Source organism: Macaca nemestrina, chromosome 5, assembly GCF_043159975.1.
Source record: "Macaca nemestrina isolate mMacNem1 chromosome 5, mMacNem.hap1, whole genome shotgun sequence".
NCBI lineage: Eukaryota > Metazoa > Chordata > Mammalia > Primates > Cercopithecidae > Macaca > Macaca nemestrina.
This window is the reverse complement of record NC_092129.1, coordinates 101,486,985-101,512,433: the sequence shown is the minus strand read 5'-3', so window position 1 is coordinate 101,512,433 and position 25,449 is coordinate 101,486,985. Positions and strand designations below refer to the sequence as shown.

The following is a 25,449-nucleotide window of genomic DNA, read 5'->3' as shown; positions in this document are numbered from 1 at the left end:
GTCAAACCTAAGGCCTAACTGAAGAATGAAACTATTCTCAGCACATAAATTCTCTCTCACATAGCAAATGTCTTGCAGGAGAGCTTTTAAGGGCCGAAGCTACTGATTCCTGTAAAATAGGCTGAGGAGTCATAAATAGCCAGAAATAATTTTTAATTAAGGCAAATTGTTTTATAAAGTTTAAACAATCCCAAGTCTATGTTTATTTCTTGTCCTGGTTAATTTGCATATTTCATGTACAGGGTGGGGAAAATAAAAATAGAATTTGTTTTAAGAAAAACACTAACAACAGCACAATAGAACTAGGGGTAATAAAGAAATATGTTAAACTTTTTCTCATAGCCTTACTTCTCTACTACTATATTTTAAAAATCATGCCCCTTCATGCCCATGCTCCCCAAACAACTGTGCCCTCCACCAAGTCTTACATATAACTTGGTCTCTTTTTTTAAAAGAAACTAATACATAAGTTAGAAATGTTTGCTTATGTAATTCAGGTGACTGAATTATCTCTTCTCCCAATGTGTCTTTTGCATTTGTCAATGGGAAAGGTTACAATGAGATTTTTAAATAGAAGAATAATGATTTATAGATAGTTAGCATTCCAAAGTGAGAAGTATTAGTAAATAGCTTGTCTATAGTAAGCAAGAGAGTTTCAACAAGGAAAAAAGTTGAAACTTTATTTCACTAGTAAGAAAGTCATATATAGGCTTAATGTGCTTTTCATGTAATATAATATTGTTTAAACACTTGGAACAAAATAAAAATTTTAAATTTTAACAAAATTTTAAAAGCATTAAAACATAATTCATTGTCTTCTATACGTTCCTCCAAAATTTTTAAAGTTTTAGAGTCAGGGAAGAAATAGTAACAAGCACCATGGATGTCATGCCTACATACTCCTGAAATAGCCAAAGGGATAGAAGAATCCATATCAAAGCTAGCATTTTGAACTCACCATATCAAACAATAGGCCTAGTAATTTATATTCAACAACACCACTGTCTTTTTCACTGACCAAATTTAAGTAACCAAATGTATTTTCATTATGCTGAATATCTAGAATTCTTCCTGAAAACTTGTCATATGCATCTATCATCTCCCTTCTTGTAGAGGTTTGTTCACTATTATCTGTTCAAAATATACTTCAAAAAATATTTTAAATTTATTCCTTCAAAAATGAACTGACTATATACAAGCATGTGACCCCTGAGTCAGTAGCAGTGAAGTCTTTGCTAGAGCAATTGATAGCTTGGATATAGTTGCTGGTTGTATATTCTTCAAGCCTGAATATTTCTCTCCTGTAAATTCCTTTTCTGCTTAAGAAAAAAACTAAAAGTAATACAAGACTCTTAAATGGACAAATACTATTCTGCTGTAACAAAAATCACAAAATAATTCCATCAAAGCATTTGCCAAGGTAGAACAGAAATCATCCCAAAGGTTCTCTCCAGTCACCTCATTAAGTAGCCATTTCCAGTTATTAAATGATGGTTCAATTTACATTTAATTTTCAGAAACACCTCTGAAAAACAAGGTTAACCAGGAGCTAATGTAATAAAACAAAAGCCAAGCAATTTTTTTCTCTACATTGAAACAGACATCCAAAAAACAAAATAATTTCAATATAGCAGACGACTTTCATGTGTTAGGAATATCTGCAAACTTTCCTACAGAGTGAAAAATTCAGAGGGAAGCCCTGCTATTAGTCTTCCTGATCTGCCTGCACTAAGTTGAAAGCTACTCTACTCTCAGTGCATTTCAGCTGCATTTCAGTTCTTGTGTTGCATGGTGTTTCAATGATGCCACTGCATATAAAAATGACATCACGTCTCTGCAAGCACTTGAGTGTATTCTGAGGAAAGGTCTCTGTCACCCATCTTGTCCAATTAATCAACTGAAAGAACTAAGAATGGCTTGTTTTCCCTCTAAAATTTCAGAAGAAACTGTCTCTAAAATAATTGGGGTTTTCAAGAAGTATTAGAATGGGGAAGAGTAAAGTCATAAAGATTGTTCAAATACTTCTTTTTTAAAACAAGTTGCTTTTAAAAACATTTAAGCAGAAGCCTTACGCTGAAAAGGCATTTGTAGAAGTGTAGTCTCTTATTACTCTCTATTACTACTTACTAACAGTTGCTTTAGAAAATGTTGTACTGAACTATATTGGAGTGGAGTCATATCAATAAATTCAAAAACCCTTTGGCACATAGACCAGGTGATCTGCTTTTTGATAAAAGTAATAGAGTGGAATTCATTATTGTGGCTCTACCACTTAGTATAAACACCACAAAACGTGAAACAGAAAAAATAAACAAGTGTGTGGCTGTCAGCAGAGCCAAGACAACTTTGGAAACTAAAGAACATCAGCTCTCTTGGCAATGGAGAGTAGTTTCATATTCCAGCTGGAAATATGACTTAATGAAAGACCCTATCATACTCCACAGACAATATCAACAGATAGTTGCATCATCACCAAAGAAATTATAAACCAATAGTAGAGGCAGAGAGGATATTTAATTGGGATACTGAAGCTTCCGTGCCTGTAAGGGCAGGCTTCTTCAAGGCCCCTTCAGAAACAGCACGCACTGTACACCCTGAGAGCTTCCATTTTCAGCTCAGCAGCACACAGGAACATTCACCTTAGGGTAGGTCACACCGTTACACTACAAAAATAAGTCATCTCCGCGGCACAATGGTCCTCATCAGAAATGATTTCTTTTTTTTTTTTTTTTTTCTTTTTTTTTTTTTGAGACGGAGTCTCGCTCTGTCGCCCAGGCTGGAGTGCAGTGGCCGAATCTCAGCTCACTGCAAGCTCCGCCTCCCAGGTTCACGCCATTCTCCTGCCTCAGCCTCCCGAGTAGCTGGGACTACAGGCGCCCGCCACCTCGCCCGGCTAGTTTTTTGTATTTTTTAGTGGAGACGGGGTTTCACCATGTTAGCCCATGTTGGGATGGTCTCGATCTCCTGACCTCGTGATCCGCCCGTCTCGGCCTCCCAAAGTGCTGGGATTACAGGCTTGAGCCACCGCGCCCGGCCCAGAAATGATTTCAATATCGTATTAGTAAATTTAGCCATTTACTCTGTAATAGAAAATTCATAATAAAATATCAAGTATATTTATCACAACCAGAATGGTCTTCACTGAGACCCACCTGTTGCGCCCAGAGTCTCGGAAGCCTTTAGCAAATGGATTCCTATCTATCTTCAGGCGAGTAATCTGCAGAGTAGAAAAAATATATATCAAATCTTATATAAATGTCAAGCAAGGTTTTTACTTGGTTGCAAAACTACAATGACTAAAAAATTAACTGTTAGAGGACTCTATTGTATACCCCTCTTTTATTCCCCAAGTATTTTAATATCCTAGCAGTAAAGCTAAGGAAAATTTCAGAAATCATCTAAAAAATTGATCTGCTCTAAAAAAGATACTTCACTCCTTTTCAATCTGCATTAATAGATATGTTAGTTTTGTTTTTTAATATTCCTGGAAAAGGAGATTCTGAATCATCTGTTGGTAACTTGCCCTATAACTGACAATTCCCTCTCCCAATTGAAGTTCTTCCCTTTAACTCTGAGATGTGGTTTAATCCTGTTTCTCTCTCAATAAAGGTAATGAGGAATAACTAGTATCCAACTTCTATTTAACAGCCATTGAAATGTTGTTAAGCTTCTACACAGCTTTCTCTTCTTCAAAATTAGGTAATAATATGCACACTCCTTTAATTTTCTGCCTCCGTATTTTTGTCTCTCCTTTAATATTCTTTGTAGCTCTTATCTGAAAGTTTTATTATTTTATCTGTGGAGTCCTAACCTGGTCAGAGCACTACAGTGAATGTCTAAACAGAGGTAACCACTACTTGAAGGTTCTAATGACATCAAATCTCATACTGAATGGAGTAAAAATAAGTGATGCTTTCATTTTAACTTTCTTTCAAAATAAATTGTATTGTGTTATACCGAGGTACACAACATACTATGAGATATGCATAGGTAGTGAAATGGTTCCTATATATGACGTTTTAGTTTTAACAAGAGTTCTAATTTGTTGACTCATAACCAGCTTTTTGCCCACTAAGACACCACGATTTAGGGGGAAAATTTTTACAAATGGTTTAATCATCTCCATTAATAGTTTTTTTTTTAGTTATGACATCCTGAACTTGACACTAATAAATGCCATCCCATCTGCGTATTACCAGATCTCTACTTTGCCCAGAGGAATTTACAGCCTATTTTCTAAGAGACACATCATGTTTTGGCTTCTAAATTCCTGGGCTTAATGAACTCTACAAAGTTAATGAACATACTTCTAATTGCACCATCTTGGCTAAGGACAAAAACTGTTGGAAAAAAGTCATCTGCAGTCCCCCTACATTGCCTGTGCATACTCTCCATTCGGCCACGCAACACTTAAGACATATGTGATCCATATGATGTTATATTAGTATGTGGATAAAACTACATTATAAATGATATAATGAAAAGGTTTGCTAATTAAGTCATCATGTCTGCCACTCTGTCATTGAAACAATTCTTCTTTACAGATCAATACAGCTCAATTTTCTGTTTATTTTAATAATGTTTAAAAATCATTAAGTAATGTAAATGTTCATTTAAAATATTGGTTTTTAAAAAGTACAGATTTATGTAATGGTGCCTTGTTAAAACAGAGATATAACACAATTGCTGCTATCATCATTTTTATTACTAACATATGTATTGAGTGCATAAAATGTACACTGTGCTTAGTTTTATGCATACTACTCATTTAATTACTAGAGCAACTTATATATAGCTATTATCTCAGTTTTGTGTTTTATTTTAAACTGAAGCTTAAGTAAGCCAGGACCACAGGCTGCAGAGCTCATGCTATTAACCACTAATCTGCTTACAATGTTCCGTTAAGTTCTTAAAAATAGTAGCCAGGAAACTAAAAAGTAAATATGATTGCATGTTATCATTATCAATTTCCCCTCTAATCTGTCCATCATCTTAATCAACTTCTCAATGTTAATTAATTTGTGTTAGTCACAACATGTGCCAAAACTGCACTTACTGTACCACTGAGGGTGGAAGAAAATATAGAAAGAGCAGAGTTAATTTGTGTGTGAGAGAGAGACAAAAATGAGGAAGAGAGACAGAAAAAGAGACGACGAATTGAGATTGTTAAAAGAATACTAAACGCCTCTGCTATTTTCTCATGTGTTACTTTTTCCCCCAAAAAATCATTTTCTGTCCCTCATATATTTTAATATATAAAATATATAATTATATCTCATATAATGTACTAAATGTAATTATATTAAGCATATTATAATTATATAATATATTATTGTATAGTGTATTATACAATTTATGTATTTATATAGATATTTATTTTAATATATTTATTATATTAAATACATTACATATGTTACATATAACACATTAAATATGCTATATTAAATCTATTATGCTTGCTTCAGCAGCACATATACTAAAATTGAAACCAAACAGAGAAGATTAGCATGGTCCCTGTATAAAGATGATACACAAATTCATGAAGCATTCTATAAATATATATAAAATATTGAATATATTTCAACATATTATTAAATATATTACATTAAATATATTTTACATATTTTTGAATATACTAATATATCTGATAATCTAGTAGATATATTAATGTATTAATAAATATGCATTACATATATTTTAATATATTATTAAATATATTATCTATGGACCTTTAAAAAATAACATTTCATGTTCCTTCCTAAAAGCTTATATGGCTCAAGCCTGTAATCCCAGCACTTTGGGAGGCCGAGACGGACGGATCACGAGGTCAGGAGATCGAGACCATCCTGGCTAACACAATGAAACCCCGTCTCCACTAAAAATACAAAAAAAATTAGCCGGGCGTGGTGGCGGCGCTTGTAGTCCCAGCTACTCGGGAGGCTGAGGCAGGAGAATGGCGGGAACCCGGGAGGCGGAGCTTGCAGTGAGCCGAGATCGCGCCACTGCACTCCAGCCTGGGCGACAGAGCGAGACTCCGCCTCAAAAAAATAAATAAATAAATAAATTAAATAAAAGCTTATAAAAGAGTGGCAACATGAGTGTGAGAGGACAGGACAGCTTCGGTTGTGAGACTGATGTCTCCATACGGATAAGAGCCATTGAGCTTCTCAGCCCAAAGAACACATGGGATAGGATCTAAATCTTCTAAGAAGCTTTATAACAACAGAAACCACAACAGAGAGATTTAAAAGCCTTAAATTTGTAATTGAAATGTATATAAATGTAAAGAGAAATGGAGACCTAAAACAATTCTGCTGACCACTGAAATTAAAGGAAAAAAAAAAAAATCTACCACAGGCCACATTGGCTTATATTACATGGATATTTCTTATGAAAACCAGCTGGAATTCCAGCATGGATTACATATTGCCTCTGATTCAATTCTCCACCTAACTGACCCATATAAACATAGCCTTAGAGAAATATATACGTTTACCCATATAGAAAGGGAATATTTCACTTCTCAAACTATTTCTAACTTTATGAAATTATTATTCCACCATTGCTGATCTCTCAGACTATAAGCATGTTTATCATCTTCTATCACAATTAAAGCATATCTTGAAAGAAATAGCCCTTTGGATATGTACCAAAATGACTATACAGGATGTTTCTGAAATATTTTTAGAATATAGTTTAAAAATAAAGTGAGCTATCAAGTCACATGCTCTATGATACAATTCATTTTTAATATTTTACATGTCTATTTTTTAGGTAATAAAAATACATTCTAATTTTAATTATGATATCATAATTCAATAGCTCAAAACGGAAAGTAAACCTACACTGTCGGTCATGAGACATGGTTTGTCTAAAGAAGTCAACATTAGAGCAGCCTTACTTGGAAAATCATGGATAAAGAACTGTTATTCACATATATACACTTTGAATGTCATATATGGCAAATGCTTTATGCTAATTCATAACATTTAGAGTGAGAAGGATACCTAACTTCCTCTCTTCACCCAAAATGAAAAGTCCACAAAGATACCAATTCTGAGAACAATACCTGCTGATTCTGATAGGCAGTGACGGTTGTGAAGACAGTTTCTGGAAAGGAGAATGCCTTTACTCCCTCCCCGGATGGAACAGGCTTGATGGGAGAAAGATCGTCTCCACAGTCTTTACGGATGACGTGCACTCGTGGTTGGTATTTGTGCATAGAATGAAGAATAATCTGTATCAAAGAAGGAAAAGCCAAATTTATCAGGAGCCTCTGCCCAATCTCAACACCATGACAAAATATTTAATATGTACAACCAATTCTGATTGGAAAGGTGTCAATTTAATAAGATATATCAGAACTGGAGAAGGAAGGCTAAGAAGTTATTTGTAAAATGTACATAAAAATACAAAATAAAAAGCACTATTTTAGTGAAACCCTGTGTACAACCATGTGAACTTAACATCAAATTTTCTGTTGCTAAAAACACAGGAATAAATTAATAAGCATTTTATTTATAATGACCCCAATGGAGCACAGAGTCCAAACCAATAAAACTACAAACGAGACTGAAATCATCATTTAAATTGTACCACACCCATCCCCTAAAAGATAAGTATTCCCAGACAAGGGAATACTTTTTTTTTCAGAGGAAATGTTTCCCCAATTCGTGACTACATATGTCTATTCAAGGGCAAAGGGAATTTTAAGGACACTCCAGCATCTGTTTTTTGTGTGGCTCACAAAGTTTCTAGTTTGCTAGGAGCGCCCAGTGTCTGTGCCTCTATCACAATGAGGCTTCCATTACTCAGACTGCAGAGAACAGAAAAGCTGGCCCTCTCAGATGCTGCTGGGGAAATCTGATAATATGGTTTAACTACCTTCTATCCAATGATTCCACATCTGAGAATTTATCCTAAGGAAGTATTACAAATTCAGAAAAGCTTTTCATGTACAAAGATGGGTATCACATTATTTATAACAGTAGAAAAATTATAAGCCATTTACATATCCAACATGAGTAAATTACTTAGGTGAATGAAATCCACACAATGAAATACAGCATTATTTTGTTTTACCATGTAATAAAATACTTTTAAAATCTTAAATTTAAAAAAATGAACTAAATTGTTTATAAGCTTGTTACAACTACATAAAAAATAGAGTAAAAATGACCCATAGAAAGATATGAACAGTGATTGCTCTAGATGATGGAATTGTGAGTGAATTTTTTCTTCTTTATATATTCTATGCTTTCAAGGCTGATGGGGTAGGGTGAAGAAACAGCTTCATCCAATGGGATTTTCTGTTTGCTGCTGGGATTCCATATTCAGGTATTCATTAAGGAGTTTCCTTAAGAAACCTGTATCTTTCCTGAGCTATAAGATTTGAATTCAATTTCTGAGCCATTATGAATTTATAGAACAAAGGTTCACAGAAAACTCTTAGGGAAATGCAGTGGTTGGCCTGCCTTGTGTTTAGGATGTGGGCAGTTTAATAAGACACATTCAGAATATTTGGTCAGCCCAAACACAGATTTTCCTATATCTGGAAAGTGTGTTTGCTGCCACAAGAAGATTCTTTACTTTCTGGCAGCAACCAGCACTGTGGCCAAGATTTTTTTTTTTTAACCCTGCAGTTTTCCTTCTGTCCGTGAAAGAAATGCCTAGATAGCACATGATCATGCCGACCAGACACACTAAAGGAGGAAGCATGAGTGTGAGGAAAGGACAACAGGGAAAATAACCCTCACCATCACCTGGAGACACATGCAAATCTGCAATCTCAGGAAAATTCTCTTTCTAGAATTCCAGAAATTCTGGAAATTTCTCTTTGCTCTATGTAAAGGGAAGAATTTTAATGATCTATTAGTGACTTACGAAATCAACATAAAGGGTTGCAACAAGAAATTTTTTTAATAAATAAAGGTACAAAATAAAGTAGAAAATAAAATGTATATCTTGATGTGTGTAAAAACACAGAAGCAACATTTAATTATAATGGTTCTAGTGATCAGCACACTCTAAACAGATTTTTAGTGAATATAGAATATTTTTATTCTCATTTCTTTTGTATGTTACCTGAGTAATATGTTCACTAATCCTCATTTAAAAAGGTATAATCGGCCAGGCATGGTGGCTCATGCCTGTAATCCCAGCACTTTGGGAGGCTGAGGTAGGTGGATCACGAGGTCAAGAAATTGAGACCATCCTGGCCAACATGGTGAAACTCTGTCTCTATTAAAACTACAAAAAATTAGCTGGGCGTGGTGGCACGTGCATGTAGTCCCAGCTACTTGGGAAGCTGAGGCAGGAGGATTGTTTGAACCTGGGAGGCAGAGGTTGCAGTGAGCCGAGATAGCGCCACTGCACTCCAGTCTGAAGACAGAGCGAGATTCCATCTCAAAAAAAAAAAAGGTATAATCTAAATCTAAATTTATGTTCTTGGAAGCATAATATCTCAGCAGGGTTGAAAGGTATCTTGCAGACATGTGGACCCAGTAGATATTATTTTTCATAACTATATTAGGAAAAAGGAGTAGGCAAGATGGATTCTGAGGTCTGTGTACCGCCCTCTAATTAGAGGTGCCTCCCTTCCCTGTTTAATATGCAGGGTTCTATGTGACATTACCTTAGATATATTTAAGTCTGAAAAAACTGACATTAATACTCCAATTTATAGATAGAAAACTAAGGTCTGCATAAGCAAGAGACTTCTGAATCCTCAAGGCTGAACCTGGAAGCTGGGTCCCCTGGCCCATGGCTCGTCCTCTCACCACCACATTCATGTGCATTCATTATGAATTCATATTTTGTGGGCAGGCATCATCACAGGGCCAGGCCCAGCAAAGGAAACTCAAAAAAGGGTCTCAGCCTATAGAAGCAGTTAATTAAGCCCCATCTGGTGTCTCATCAGTTAACGTACCTTTTAACATACTCTTTTAATATAAATATAAAACAGCAAATGACCAATCATGTCATAGCAACCATTAATGTTAACTCTGCTTTCCCTCTCCCTCTTTATTTCTTAATTAATTTATCTCATTAGAAAGTGATATTCACTTGATATTTTGGGGAGCAGTGGAGTTTAAGGGAGAACTCTTCCTCTTCTCCAAGCTAAGAAACAAAATGCCACTGATAAGCAAACAACAAGGGACAAAACAATGACATTTATAAACTCCCAGGGAGAATTAGCATATCTTTTAGAAACAAATTTCTAAGCAGAAGAAAAACTGGAGAAAAGTTACTTTACATTAAACAAACAAAAATAAATGCATAGCCAATTTCAGAAGATTGGACTGAGTTGTAATTACAGAAACAAAGATTCATTTGGGTTTCTTTTTACTAGTCAATGAAAAGCAGGTTCTTGTTTTATGAGGACTGTTCTCTCTAGCAGATTTCTCCATATAGTTATAAATATTTTAAAGTTACTTTTCAAAATATCCTTACCATATTTCAAAAAAGACTTCAAGTGGGGTATATTGGAGTAGGATACATAAATGGCTGATGTATGTCTTGTTTCCATGTTAAGGAGCAACTATCAATAGTAATCTGAAGATTGCTCAAGAAAAATAATATGCATTCAGTATTATCTACAAGAATTTTGTGTATCCCTGGAATTTTTTTAGATACGGAGAAACAAGCCTCAGTTCTTCTTTGTACGATAGCATTAGATGCTTTTTAATGTCTCATGTGGTCCTAGGTCCAGTTAAAGCACTGCAAGGATTTGATTCCTGCAATCATTTTGTGCTAGATGAATAAAAGTCCCAGGTCTATATGGAGTTCTCAAGTCACTATGCTGCACAGTTGCACAGATTTGGCAGAGTAAAAGTAGGAATTGAGAAGAGAAACAAAAGCAATTTAGAAAGCAAGCTAGGAAATCACCTCTCATTTGAGTCTACAGCTTTACTAATTAGAGATCAGTGTTAACTTCTTTTGGAATTGGGGGCTCTGGGGTGGGCAGGGGCACAGGGATGAACTATTTGATTAACTATCAAACTTATAATCATGAATGCTCAACAAAATTTTGCTTATTTAATAGAGCAAATAGAACCAGGAGAACCACTGGTCTTATAAACAAGAAGACCACAATGATATGATGCCCATCTCCAAAACACAAATAATTCTATGTGATGTGCAATGTTCAGTGCTCTCTGATCTGTTCAGAAGGATTATTTTCTCTTGGGTTTAGCTAGTATTACAGTCACACAAGTCCATAAATACAAACTGCATTCACAGTACAGGCTAATACACATTTTTCTACTCTAAGGACACCTAGATTTGTGCCAAAAAATAGCATAATATTGTATATTTCTCATCCGATGAGTCGAAAGAGCCTAAGATCTCACAGACAGGCAACTGTGTCTAGTCTTACAGGATAGCTCAATAAGAAAACACTCCCTGCTGACTGGAATTTTTCCAGATGACCTAAATTCACATGATGTAATAAGTCAATCAAAGGACCAATGAGAAACAGATAACAAAAACGTTGCTCCCTACATTTTTTGGTAACACCACGTACTGACTCACTTTAAATGGTAGGAGTCAAGGCTGTAACAATGGATCACAAACTCCGTAGCAAGGTAGGCTTCTTTTTGTTTTACGCATTATGCTGTATATAGTGGACTCTTTACAGATAAGTACTTTCGAGTTCATCAGTTCATTTGGTTCACCCTAAGTTCTCTGATTCCAATATATATAACCTATTAGAAAATCAAGCCTCAGAGAGTGAAAGTGACTTGCCCACAAACACAAATGTGTCATACCTCTAAGCAATTGCAAGGTCCTTCCACCAGGGAGACCTCCGCAATCTCCCCTATAACATGCTGCTTCCACACCTGATTCTCAAGGAGAAGCGAGAAAGAGTGAAGGCATCAGTATCACTGAGTCCTCAGCAGCTGGGAGTACAGGTCCTCCCACAGGCCCCACTGTGGCTGTCTGGCCAAGCTTCCTTCCAAAGCACCACAGCACCATGGGTACAAATCCTTATGAGGCTTAAGGTACACCACTACCTGTTAAATGTCTTCTAATTTTTAATAAAAATGCTGATCTAAATGTTTTCCTTCAGATGGAAAATTCCAGAGGAATTGGGAAACATGTACATGATGGGAAGGAATTACCCTACTCAAGCATACTAACCCCTCTGCACATGGGTAGCTCAAGGAACAGTCTTGATTTGTATAAAAGCCAGCATAAAGCTGGCTATGGATTCACCAAGGATCAGGCAGACATTAAGGTCTTCAAAACATTCAAAGATTAGCTGTGGAGTGGTGGAACATTTCCACTCTGGAATTTCACCACTATTCCTCTCCAAATAATTCATGATATTTGAACACCTGAAAAGTCACTTTGGGGAAAACCTCAATGTCACATCATCTCATGTCTCATGTGCTCCTACGTCCAGTTAAAGCACTGCAAAGATTTGATTCCTGCCATCATTTTGTGTTAAATTAATAAAGTCCCAGGTCTCCAAGGAGTTCTCAAGTCACTATGCTGCACACTTGCACAGATCTGGCAGAGTAAAACTGGAACTGAGAAGGAAAAAAAAAAAAAAGCCATTTAGAAAGCAAGCTAGAAAATCACCTCTGATTTCAGTCTATAGCTTTACTAATTAGAGATCAGCATTACTTCTTTTGGAATTGAGGGCTGAGGGTGGGCAGGGGTAGAGGGGATGAACCTCAACTACGTTTAAGAGTAGAGCGGTAAGTTCCCAAGACATCAGTGCATCAACAAAGGGACGTTTGAATTAGAAAGTCCTACCATAACAATACTACTGTCTTCTTATACCCTGAACACAATCAACAACAGAATTAGAAACAAATTCCTAATATTTAATCTAGCCTCATTTAGGGTCATCAAGCTGAGTAATTAAACAGATTCTTGCTTCACAAAGCCTTTCTCATCTTTTCTGGCTGGAATACGGTGACACTGGCATCTGTACTTCTCTGAGCTGGCAGGATGATAATCTGTGTGCACAGCTTCTTCTCTCCCCACCTAGGCTAGAAACTCACAGAAAGCAGAGATCATGGCTTTTATCTTATTTTTTATTTTTTGAAGCAGAGTCTTACTCTGTCACCTGGGTTGGAGTGTAGTGGCATGATCTCAACTCACTACAACCTCTGCCTCCTGGGTTCAAGTGATTCTCCTGCCTCAGCCTCCCGAGTAGCTGGAACTACAGGCAAGCACCACCATGCCTGGTTAATTTTTGTATTTTTAGTTGAGACAGGGTTTCATCATGTTGGCCAGCCTGGTCTCAAACTCCTGACCTCAGGTGATCCGCCTGCCTCAGCCTCCCAAAGTGCTGGGGTTACAGGCATGAGCCACCATGCCCAGGTCAAGCCACCATGCCCAGCTTTGTATCTTTTACCACACTGGATAACATCTTCAGAAGTATGTTTTCTAAATGAATAATGAAAAAGGGCACTTTCCCTCCTACTTCTCCTCCGGTATCAAGTAATACGTATGTACATTTTTACCATTACCAAAGGCAATTCACTTGCTTCCAAATTGCACAGATACATCTCTCTCCCTGCTCCCCACATGTTAATGTACCTCTATTTATTCAACTAGTACATTCTGCTACAACTTTAAAGGAAAATTTTCAGCAGTTAGACAATATACATCTCTATGTTTTGCCTATTTTCTGCTATGTTTATTTCCCTAATAGTAAAATATTATAATTATTTTGGTTTAAGTAACTGAATTTCAATTTGTAATCTATTATTTTGTGTTGTAAACAAATGCTGTGTGACAGTTAATCTTATCTGTCAAATTGGCTATGCCACAGTACCCAGATATTTGGTCAAACACCAGTCTAGATGTTGCTACCAAGGTACTTTTTAGATGAGATCAACATTTAAATCAGCAGACTTTTGAGAAAAGTGGACTACCCTCCATAACGTGGGTAGGCTTCATTCAACCAGTTGAAGACCGTATGAGAAAACAGACTGAGATCCCCAGAGGAAGGGGGAATTCTATTACAAAACTACCTTCACACTCAAGCTGCAACATCATTTATTCCCTAGGTCTCCATTTGGCTGTGCAGATTTCGGACTTGTCAGGACCCAAATTTTCCTGGTAAGTTCCTTAAAATAAATTGCTCTCTCTGTCTCTGTTTTTCTCTCTCTTTTTTTTCTCTCTCTCTCTCCACACACACACACACACGTCCTATTTTCTGAAGAATGCTGTTTTAAATAAAGTCTACTGAAATCATAAAGTTAGTATCACACAGGTTGATAAATTACGAGATCTACATCTAATATTTGGTACATCAGATATTAAATAGAAAACCAGTAATTTGAACTGAAAGAATTAGAACTGTAAAATTACTATATTGATTTAAATTATTAAGAAGCTTATACCTTATACATGATGGCATATAGTTTTTATCACCACTTATCTCTTTAGAGCATATGTTTTTTAAACTGTAGAACTCACGAGAAAAGGTAGTGTACTTAAGGTTTTGATAACAAGTAATGCTAAAGACATTAAGTCTAAAATGTTCTATTCCAAAAAAAGTCCTTCAGTGAATGTGCTGAGCATATTTCACAGTCAGCTGCCTCAGTGACACAGAAGAAACCAGTGTTATTTCACTGAATTCCTGTGAAAAATAGTTACAACTGTGTTAAACTGTAAAAATAAGGAATAAAAATAAGGAGAGTGAAGAAGTAATGCACTAAAATATAGGACATGAAGTTGGGTGCAGAAAAGAAATCTACTATGTTACTTTTTTATTTCTATTTTAAGTCATAAAAGGCAACAATCAAGAAATAAAAACACTGGCAGTGTGAGATCTTACTAGTTACATCTTAAAAATCCACCTACCGCATTTGTATCACAGTGAAATTTATACTGGAATGTTTTCATTAAGGTCAATTTCTTAAGATACTGTTTGGCAACTTCCAAACCATATCCTGTCATCACTATATTACTAGTTTATGACAACCTGCATTTTGTTTTAAAAGATATTCTCATAAATATGCTATCTTTACATCACTCCTTTAAGAAATAAACAAGTTGATATTTCTTTTATGTATGACATATTCTTCGAAAGGCATTTTAATCCTCCCTTAATCAAAACGCTCTTAAATAACATAAACCTAATTTTAAAAATGCTGGCTTTGAACAGAAATCAGCAAGTATCCAGTTACGTATTTATTAACAGAATAGTGTAGAAATCTTGCCTGGGAAGAATACTGCATAAAAATTACTAAGGTGTTAAAAATGACTGCATTATTGGAATGGCTGAACTTTGGTTTATGTATCATGTTTCAGCAGTTTTAAGAATAAAAGGAATGACTGTTGCAACATTTTGACACATTAGATGTCATTACAAAACAACTGGAAACTTGCAGATGGAACACACAAACAGCATAAGCTTAGGCAATTACTGAGAAGCAATGAGTCTCCGCTGACAAAGAGGTGGATGCAGGCAGGACACAATAAATCATTATCCTTATTAACCCAACTCCAAAGTGTTCATATTCACAGTATAATAATTAACACCTCATGAGATTTCACACAAATATTTTGCCTAAGAACATCTCTGCTTCCAGTACTTTCATTCCAATAAAAATGCAGTACCTAGTTTTAACCTATTAAATGCCCCATAGGATAACTCAGGCAACAGGCACAGTCTATGCAAATATAAACTTGATTTTGCACAGATTATGTACATACTAATCAATCAGGCAATGAACATTATGATCTTAGAACCATCCATTTCCTTCAGTCAGGCACAGTGTAGATGTGGCTGTGCCATCTATAGATGCAATAAAGAGGCCATCTACTCACATGGCCTTGGTCATCCAGTTCATTGTTGGTGAGCTTCAGCTTGTCGAAGCTGATCACTTGTCTCATCCAAGTCTCCCCCGAGGCAGGCGAGTCTGGATGAATGTACACCCGGGGTGGCACAGGGGAGTCAGCATTACCTGCCACCATCCACTTTGAGCTGTGGTAAACATACCTAGAAGGCAATGACCAGGCATTCAGTATACTATTTGTACCTTGGAATGTCCAACTCAGTAGAATCAGACAAAATGTGTGCCTATTTTGTTTCAGGTTTAAAATAAATCAATTTCCTCTTTACACTAAAAATGAGATTTCAAGTGCTTTTCAAAACCTTTCTAAGGCAGCAGTGGCCTGCTGACAATTCAGACTAAGGGGCGTGTTAAGGGCTTCGTGAAAAATATGTACACTATCACCACCATAAATGCAAGTATCTTCATTCTTATGAATGACACTTATTCACCCGTGACATTCCAACTCTGATATTTTCCATTTTTCTTCTGAATATTCCATCAACATGAATAAACAAATAGCTTGTAAAGCTCACCTTTAAGTAAATCTCAAAAATACTTGAGAGTTACATTTCAAAGTGTCCCACTTCCTTCAAGATCGCTTCCCATGTTAGACTATGTTCAGGCTTATGGAACAGACAGTAGAAAAGCAAGAGCAAATAGTCAGAAGTTCTAGAAACTTTTTTTTTAATAGGAAAAAATGTTTTATCTGTTATCATTTGGTATTTTTTGCAATACTATGACACTATATATTGAGGTATATATTGAGGACAAAGTATTTGGTTTAATTAGAACGTTCTGTATTATCTGTATTATCATAAAATGTAGGCCCTTATTCATCTCCTATATTTCTTTCCTGAGCCTTTTAAAAAAATTCTTTCAAATCATTTTCAAATATTACTAATCAAAAAATAAATCAAACTTTGAAAATAATGGTATATCTAATTAATATTACTTTTCTAATTAGGAAACAAAACATCCTATTCTATTTCTTTATATGACAAATATATTGACTCAGTAAGAATAAAACATTTAAATAACAATGCCTCAAGAAATATTAATATTTAACTATATTAAGATTACCATTTAATAATTTAAAATAAGCTAATTAAAAAATTAGAAACTAGTATAACAATGAAGAAAAAAATTATAAAATAAAATTCTATACTTAGATATTTTCCTTCCATTTATGTTAAGATTAGCATACAATTTAAAGTCGTAATTTGCAAATAGTCTCAGAAAAGTCTACCTGTGTTATATACACGTTTCTTTTTATGAGAGTATAAAATATTTCAGAACGTCTCTGATGAGGCCCTTTGTTTCAATTATCCGTCACATAGTTCATTTTGGGCTCAATACACCTTCTAGTCTTTCATTTCTTTTCTTGGGAAAAAATATGTAATCATAAAATTAGGGATACTCTTTTAGAAATCTTCCTTTAGGCCAGGGACTGTGGCTTATGCCTGTAATCCAGCACTTTGGGAGGCTGAGGTAGGCGGATCATGAGTTCAGGAGTTCGAGACCAGCCTGGTCAACATAGTGAGACCCCGTCTCTACTAAAAATACAAAATATTAGCCGGGCATGGTAGCAGGCACCTGTGATCCCAGCTATTGGGGAGGCTGAGGCAGGAGAATGGCTTGAACCTGGGAAGCAGAGGTTGCAGTGAGCCGAGATCACGCCATTGCACTCCAGCCTGGGCAACAGAGCAAGACTCCATCAAAAAAAAAAAAAAGAAAGAAAGAAAGAAAGAAAGAGAGAGAGAGAGAAACCTTTTTCTTTTAATTGGTATGATGTAATTTCAATAAGTTCCTAATTGTGGGCTTTTGTAAATATTAATTTTATATTCTAACAAGTGACAATAATTTTTAACTTGACCAAATACCACTCTAACATTAGAAAATGAGCCAAATTTTTTCCTAATGTTGCTGAAAACATTGATAAATGAAATGAAAATCTTAGAAATTCAAGAAAAATTACACTGTGGAAATGAATTGAGTTACTGCCAAAACAAATAGAGTAATATGCTCTAACAAAACCTTGAAAAAGTATGCAATTAGAATAGTCAAAACTCCACACCCACTGACAGAATAAAAGCTACAAGTTATACATTCTTTGTAAAACATTCTAAACACAAATAGTACAAATAAATTTCTTCCTGGGAAGCAATATAAGTGAAAACAAATTACGTTTTACAATTTGATCTTTTAAAACCTGGCATCATAATACTAATTTCTGAAATGTCTTTATTTCTATACAGTAAATTTGAATCAATTAAGTAAAATAAACCAACTGAAATGTAGGGAAGACATTGGGAAAACAAATAGGAGACAAACTTAGAAGAGAAAGAATAATTATTAAGCTTATTAAGAATTATATTATCTTCCTCAGCACAAAACCCCAGTTTAGAATATGGGTTTTAAATCAAGTATATTTAAATAATGAACTTTAATGTTTTCTAGCTTCTGTCATGTGGTAGATCATTTTAGCAAAACTCCCTAATGACTTATTTGATTAAAATAATATAACTTATACACAAAACAAATAATAAGACTGTCTTTTTTATTACCCCTTTTTGTAGTATTCCATATGTCCACGTACTAATTAAAATCTGTGTACTTTTAGTAGGCTATTTCGAAAAAGCAATTCCTTAAATTGCTGAAGTGATAAAAACCAAATCTGATTTTGTTTAAAAACGTATTAAAAGCTCTGTCCCATACAACAACAACAAAAAGTGAGAAATAAGACAAGCAAAATTTAAAACAGTATCTTCTAATCTTCCAAACACACAAAATGTCCTTATTTAAATGTTAATGTGTTTAACGCTTCAGAAAAATATAAAGCATTGTCACTGAAAATTGCTGATTTGTTTTCTTGCAGGAAAAAAAAAAAGAGTAAAGACTGGTTTGAAACTGAAGAACGTGTATATTTTCAAAATTTACTTGATCTTTACATAAATACGTTCCCTTTCAAAATCCAAATATTAAAAGTTTTTAAAAGTTACTATAACACAAACCAAAAAAACAACAGAAAGGAAAAAATTTTTTACTAGTTTAGTGATGTCCTAATATCACAATAAATTATATGATTTTTATTTTTCTTACTTGTAGAAAACCTTAAATAATTTTCTGAAATTAAAAAACAGTCTACAAACGTTGATGGTTTTGTATGTAACAAGATAAAGGAAATTTACATGACAAAAAGATCACGAAGAAATTATGACTTTCCATTTAATATAATTTATATCTGTAAACATTACATAACATTTCCTCTCAAAATTCGCATTGAAATGTAAGTCAATATAAAAGACACATTTAGTTTAGCAACACCAAATTATCCCCTTTTAGAAGTTCTCAATATTTGAAAACATTTCTGTGTCTACTAAAAACAAAACAAAAATTAAGTTTCCACATTTGCTGCAAGAAAAGGTACCATCTGGGCCGCTGGCACCCATGGGCGTTAAAGTACGGATCTGGAAATTCTACAGACTTCTGGAAACAAAGATCACAGTCCTCACAGATCAAACAGGCACTAGCCTGCAAAATCCTAGTGTTTTGTGTTTTTTTTTTTTATAGTTCAGTATCTAATCACTGTACCTGTATCTTTTGTTGTCCACTGGTACAATATCCATGGCAATGTAATATTGCTGGTGAGGATCTAATCCAGAGATCTTCACTCTCATTGCTGGAAACATGCGCCTATTTAAAAAGGCGAAGAGAAAGAGGGTTTGGGGTTTCTGGTTGTGACTAAGGATGGTGACTGAACAAGCAAAGAAACCTCTTGGATCTCTATTTTTAATATGGATAAATTTATAGTATTCACTTTGCCAATGTAATTCAAGGAGTGGGGACATAGAACATATCAAAACTGATATTTTTAAATGTAATTTGTTACGCCCTGTGTACATGTGTTCTGTGTTTACTGAAATGTCAGTATAGCTAAAAGTAAAAGAATTTTACACTGAGGGAGTAATGGCGCAAAAGAAAGCATCTTATTTTTTAAACAAAATCAATAAGCATATTTACTTTAGTAATACAACTAATAAAATGTAACAAATGGTAGAAATACAAAATTTGGATCTCTGAAAGTGATAAAATATATTATAATGTGAAATTTTTAAAGGGTTATAAAAAACCACAAGGAGCCAATGTGCCATGCTATAACCAAACAATATGTTCTTTATTGAGACAGGACTTCCTGTCTGCAGCATGGTAAAGGTGAAGTGCAAAAGTTGCTTTAAATTTGAAAGGTATAGTAAAACTTCTTTATTGAAAGCAGAAACTAAACACAATGTATATTTACCAAATCATTTCTTCCCCTGCCATACCATGAAAATGTTTTCTTACTTAACCACATTTACTCAAAACTTTGCTAATTAAAACAGATGAAAATTTGCATTTATCCTGGCTTCCCAAAGATGTATATCAAAGGAGATGCTAGCGTAAATGCACCCATCAGTTTAAAAAGGCACAGCAGCAAAGAATACAACAGTAAATTAATGTATATAAGAAACAAATATAGCAGTTTGATTTTTTTAAAATCATCTAATGATTTACGTTTAAGTCCCTTCCAAGGAAATCTAATTTTTGTTAATTTAACCTTTTAACAGAAATTTTAGTAGCTATTTACCAAATTTTTTTCTATAACAACCATGAAAGACTACTTCCAGAAAAAAATAAAGTCTATTACTCCTAACTAGGTATGAGAACAATTTAATACGCTGGCTGTTTTAGTGTTATTTCAGTGCACCTGTAAGATAAAGAGTAAAGGTCTTTAACTACATCCTTTATAAGACAACTATTGCTTTGTGTTGGTGAAGACTGAATTTGGATCATTAATAAAAGCTCTGTGAAAATGTAGAAGGTAGCATATGGATTCAATAAAATATGGTTTTTTTTGTAATTTCTAATAAGTTTGGATACTTTTTATGCTATCCAGGTTTTTACCATGTGTACTCCCTGAAAGAGTTGTGTGTGCTTTTTAAAGTTCCGTTTAAGGAAGCTTATTATTCATAGATTTCATTGCACTAAATAAACTGAAAACTTAAAATGCAAATATTCATGTACCTACCTTAAATTAATATGATCTGCCCAACAAATCCATTTATTTTACTAACCAATGGATGGGCGAATTTCACACTTTTTAAAAAACCGATGTAAGTTTTTATTTAAAAAAAAATGTAAGTATTCCTTAGCAAATTCAGGCTGTGTTGGATTCCATTTAGGACAAAAAATAAATAAAATAAAATAACCAGCTACTCCATAAACAGGATGCTTTTTAAAAATCAGGGTAATTATTCTTGCACCTATACATAATTAAACATGTATTGTGGGTGAGTCCAGTGACTTTTCCTCCTAGTCTAATATGAAATAGCAGGACAGATCATGTTATCAAATTGCCAGGATATCTTCTGATAAAGAACCAATCTGCCTGGGAGTTTCAAATCTGAAAAAGCAAATCATAGTTTACTGGAGTAAACTGCTGTTTAAAAATAAAAGAGAAAAGGAAAAACAAAAAAGAATTTGTTTCCTAGTTCCAGAACTGACAACTAGAGCCTAAATAAATACCTGGACAAGGGTAAATACGACCTCAAATTTATAACCACCCTGAACCCAGAACAGCAACCGCGACAGCTGTGGCATCAGCGGCGACAGTAATTTTCTTCCTGGCATTCAACCAGAGAGCAGTTGGACTGTGCACCGACTGCACTCGTGGTGGGTAGCCAAAGCTAGCCTCCAAAGTGAACCACGGTCTGGGGCCTTGTCCCGTTTGACCGAAAACGCTAACCAGAACCCCTGCGGAGCTGCAGTCCCTTCTTCCTGACTGAGCTAGAGGTGGCTGAAGACAGGGTCTGGGGTGGGGAGAGGCGTCCACGCCAGTTTGCCCTTTACCTGCCGGCCTTGGTGATGATCATCTCAGTGCCTATCTCATGAAAGCGCTTCCAAAGCTCAGCTCCCTGCAGATCCACCCGCGGGGCCTGCGGCGAGGGCAGAGGGGTCCCGGGCCGGGCCAGGGAGGGCGCCGGGGACCCCTTCGGGGAGCCTCCCGGTGACGCCAGAGGGGAAGCTCCCTGCTGGAAGCCGTCCTCACAGCCGCCTGGACAGCAAAGGAAGAGAGAGGGTACCGGTGAGGGAAACTGAGGGGAAGGCAGCCGCTGATGCGGGCCCACCAAGTGGCTGAGAAGGGGAAAATGACCGGGAGAAAAGGGGAAGCTTTGGTGCCATCGGATCCTCCTAAAGAACAAGCCAGTCGATAGACACCCACGCTGTGCCTGTCGAAGGGGCGCATTCGGGGCTCCAGTGTGGCCTGTTTGGTCCCCGAGAGTCCTGAGCCTGGGAGAGGCGCGCGGGCAGCGTCCATCCCACCCGCTGGGCCTCCGCAGGGTCAAGGCCCCAGCAGAAAAGCTTTCACGCCGCCGCCGGGGTCTGGGACGCTCGCCCGACGGAGTCAGAGGAGCTCCCGAGTCCAGAGTCCCCAGTGCAAACTCCGATGTAACCTGCGCCTCTAAGCGCACGCAGCAAAAGCGCCCGGACTCTGGTCCCAAGAGACTGGGCCTCCTTAAGCCATAGGCGTCTGCGGCGCCTCGTTTTGGGCCTCGTTTTGCGCCGGGCCGGAGGCATCTTCTAAAAGGCTCTGCAGACCCCGCTTTCGCCAAACTCTCGGCCGCCCTGCGCTTCCAGCCCAGCAGAGAACGTGTGAAAAGCAAGCCCGCGGTCGCCGTCGGCCTTGGCAGAGAAATCAAGAGAAGGGAAGGGAACCGCTCAACTACCCTCCGGGAAACCAAGTTTCCAAATACGCCGCCCTCTTCCTGGTTTGCACAAACGGTTTAGGGCATTCGTTCCGGTTTCGGGGTGGGGTATGCCGTCGCTCCCCTCCTCCCCGCCCTGTGCTTTTAAAAGTTAGGAAAGAAAAAAGAGCACCCATTGGCTGGAACCCCAAGGGAGGCAGACGCAGGAAGCATACAGAGCTGCACCGCCAGACGCCGCAAACAGCCGCGGCCGAAGGCGCGGGTCGCCGAGTGGGCGGCGGCCGCCCGCGAGGCAAAGCTGGAAGCAGCATCTTAACTGTCTGGAGGGTGACCAGGTTGCTCGGCGAGCTTTGCGCCTGACACGGCCAATGCGCTCGCGGCTGAGTGGCCTTGGCCACGTAGGGACGCGGCGCACACGCACACCCACAGACTCGCAGAAGTTCAGGTTAGCGCCGGAGAGAAGTTAGGCAGAAAGGGGCCCACTCACCCGCGGCTCCGCGCTCCAGGTCTGCGCCACTCCGAGCCGGCCCAGACGCCGCCCCAGCCGGCGGCGGGAGCGCAGTGCCTTCGTCTCCCTCAGAAGGGCCCTTTTCGCCCGCGCCGCCGCCGCGGCTGCAGCCTCCGTCGTCCACGGCCCCCGCCGCCTCTTCGGCGCCCAGTTTTCGCCGCTTCTTCTGAAGCTGTTGCTGCTTCTCGGCGCCGATCAGCGCCTCCACGGAGAAAGCGTGCGCCTTGAGGCTTAGCATGCTGCACGGCGAGCCCCTTCGCTTCTCGGCCATCCCCCCCGCCCCGCGCCCGCCCGCCCCTCTCTCATATACACTCACGCGGGCACACGCGCGCTCTCGCTCTTCCCCTACCAAAAACTAATAGGCTCTCGGGGCCTCCCGAGATCTGCCCCCTTCCCCACCGCGGGCAAAAAACAGATTTGGCGTTTCCTCTTTCTCGCTTGTGTTGGGATCCGAGGAACCGGCGACGCGCCGGCCAAGTCTCCTTCCCTGGGTCTCTCGCGTGCTCTCTCACTGATGCACTCCTTTGCTCCCACCCCTTCCACCTCCTCCTGCTGCTCCGAGGTCTGCCTCAACTGATGCGCCAGAGAGGACTAACATGGGTAAAAAACACTCTGTGGACACAAATTAGGGATTGTAATTGAAATTTGTTGCCTTGATCTGTCAGCACTTCCAGGCAGGAGAGCGGTGGGAAGAACTTGCTCATTAGTGTCAATAAAGCGGCGGGGGCGGAGCCCGGGACCCTGTCCATCACTCAGACGGCCGGCCAATCGGGAGGCGCCGACTCCGCGCAGCCCGCGCCCACTTCCTTACAAGGTAGCGAAAAACCAGGAGTGAAAAGCGCCGCCGTCTGGCTTGGATGTGCCAGCCCCACGCGCGCTGAACTCGATCTGTCTCTCTGACGTCCATAGCTGAGTCCAGCCCCGTAGTCTCCAGTTTTCCTCACCAGGACCTGGAAAGGCGGAAGCTCCCGGCTTTAAACTAGACGTTCAACAAGTTATATCAAGAATCTTTCAAGGTTCCGTAATTGCCGTCCCACTTCCGTGTCACTTAATGTTGCTACAACTCAGAATATGGGGAAGCTGGGAAGAATTCGCAGGCCCCTCCTTCCTCATTTAAACGTTACTGCTTTTGGCAGCACTCAATCTGCGCCAGATATGGCTTAGGCTTATTTAAATTTTACTCCGTGATTTTTTTCTTGGGGGATACCAGGTTAAGAAATATGTAAATTCTTTAGGAGTGTAAAATGTTACGTTAACGCTCAGTCCCTCATATAAATGTCAGAAAAAGCGCGCCCTTTCCGCAGCCCCGCTTTTCTTTCAAAGAGTGGTAGTTATTTTAAAACGTAGGTCATGAGATTTTCATTCTGTATGTCTTTAACGATATGGACAACTTTAAAACCCCTTAAAACTTCGCAAAATGAAATAAGTATAAAGACGCAATAAAATTCCCCATTTGAAAAACTTCTCTGTGATTTAACTAACTTTGTATTTGTCCTACTTTTGACAATTTACCATTGTTACTTCAGGCTTTTAAGGAGTCCACTGATATATTTAAAACAAATTTAATAAAATCAGTGATTTTTAATTAAATGACACCAAACATATATATGTACAATTTATTTTGTAGTTTCCACTCGACTTTTGTTAGGATTAACAAAACATATATATATGTTTGGTATAAATGGAGCAAATCTCTTGTGGAATAAAATTAAACATGCACATTACTCCATCTTTAGTATAAAATACACGGCAGGCCGGGCGCAGTGGCTCATGCCTGTGTATTCCCAGCACTTTGAGAGGCCGAGGCGGGCGGATCACTAGGTCAAGAGATTGAGACCATCTTGGCCAACATGGTGAAATCCCGTCTCTACTAAATAAGTAAGTAAATAAATAAATAAATACAAAAATTATCTGGGCGTCGTGGTGCACACCTGTAGTCCCAGCTACTCAGGAGGCTGAGGCAGGATAATCGCTTTAATTCGGGAGGCGGAGGTTTCAGTTAGCCGAGATCGCGCCACTGCACTCCAGCCTGGCGACAGAGCAAGACTCCGTGTCTGTGTCTCTCGCTCTTCTCTCTCTCTCTCTCTCTATATATATATATACACACACACACATATAATCCTTTGTCATATATATATGTCATCTCTCTGTATATAATCCTTTGTCATATATATGACATATATATATGACAAAGGATGTTTTTCCTCTCCCTCGTCTCCCTTGTTTAATTCAATCTCCGCAACCGTTGGCTGCCCTTTTATCTCTGACTTCTCTGTAAGCTTTCAGTAGAGTAGTATTTGGGGGTAGATTCGCCACTGAGATTGATCCTTTTACTGTAGAAGAGAACGCGCGGTCCCTGGAGGCCGGACACCACAGCAGGGGCAGGAACCTGGCA

The 25,449-nt window shown here is 37.9% G+C and overlaps 1 protein-coding gene and 1 non-coding gene across 3 annotated transcripts in view; one reads left to right on the top strand and one right to left on the bottom strand.

Moving 5' to 3' along the window:
* Positions 1 to 23,325, bottom strand: part of LOC105496044 (T-box transcription factor 18) — a 32,768-nt gene extending 9,443 nt beyond the window's left edge. The window contains exons 1-7 of one of the 2 annotated variants that reach the window (XM_071096762.1): positions 23,034 to 23,325; positions 22,164 to 22,172; positions 21,690 to 21,894; positions 19,395 to 19,496; positions 15,796 to 15,967; positions 7,070 to 7,237; positions 3,153 to 3,217 (exon numbers count right to left, since the gene is read on the bottom strand). In XM_071096762.1, coding sequence (XP_070952863.1) covers positions 3,153 to 3,217; positions 7,070 to 7,237; positions 15,796 to 15,967; positions 19,395 to 19,496; positions 21,690 to 21,894; positions 22,164 to 22,172; positions 23,034 to 23,325 — 1,013 coding nt within the window. Of the gene's footprint in view, positions 1 to 3,152; positions 3,218 to 7,069; positions 7,238 to 15,795; positions 15,968 to 19,394; positions 19,497 to 21,689; positions 21,895 to 22,163; positions 22,173 to 22,718; positions 22,979 to 23,033 lie in introns of those variants that run through there. The other variant, XM_011766084.2, reaches the window with a different exon arrangement.
* Positions 5,457 to 5,559, top strand: LOC112429354 (U6 spliceosomal RNA). The gene has a single exon (XR_003021546.1). It is a non-coding gene; the product is annotated as a U6 spliceosomal RNA (small nuclear RNA).
* Positions 23,326 to 25,449: the final 2,124 nt, after the last annotated feature.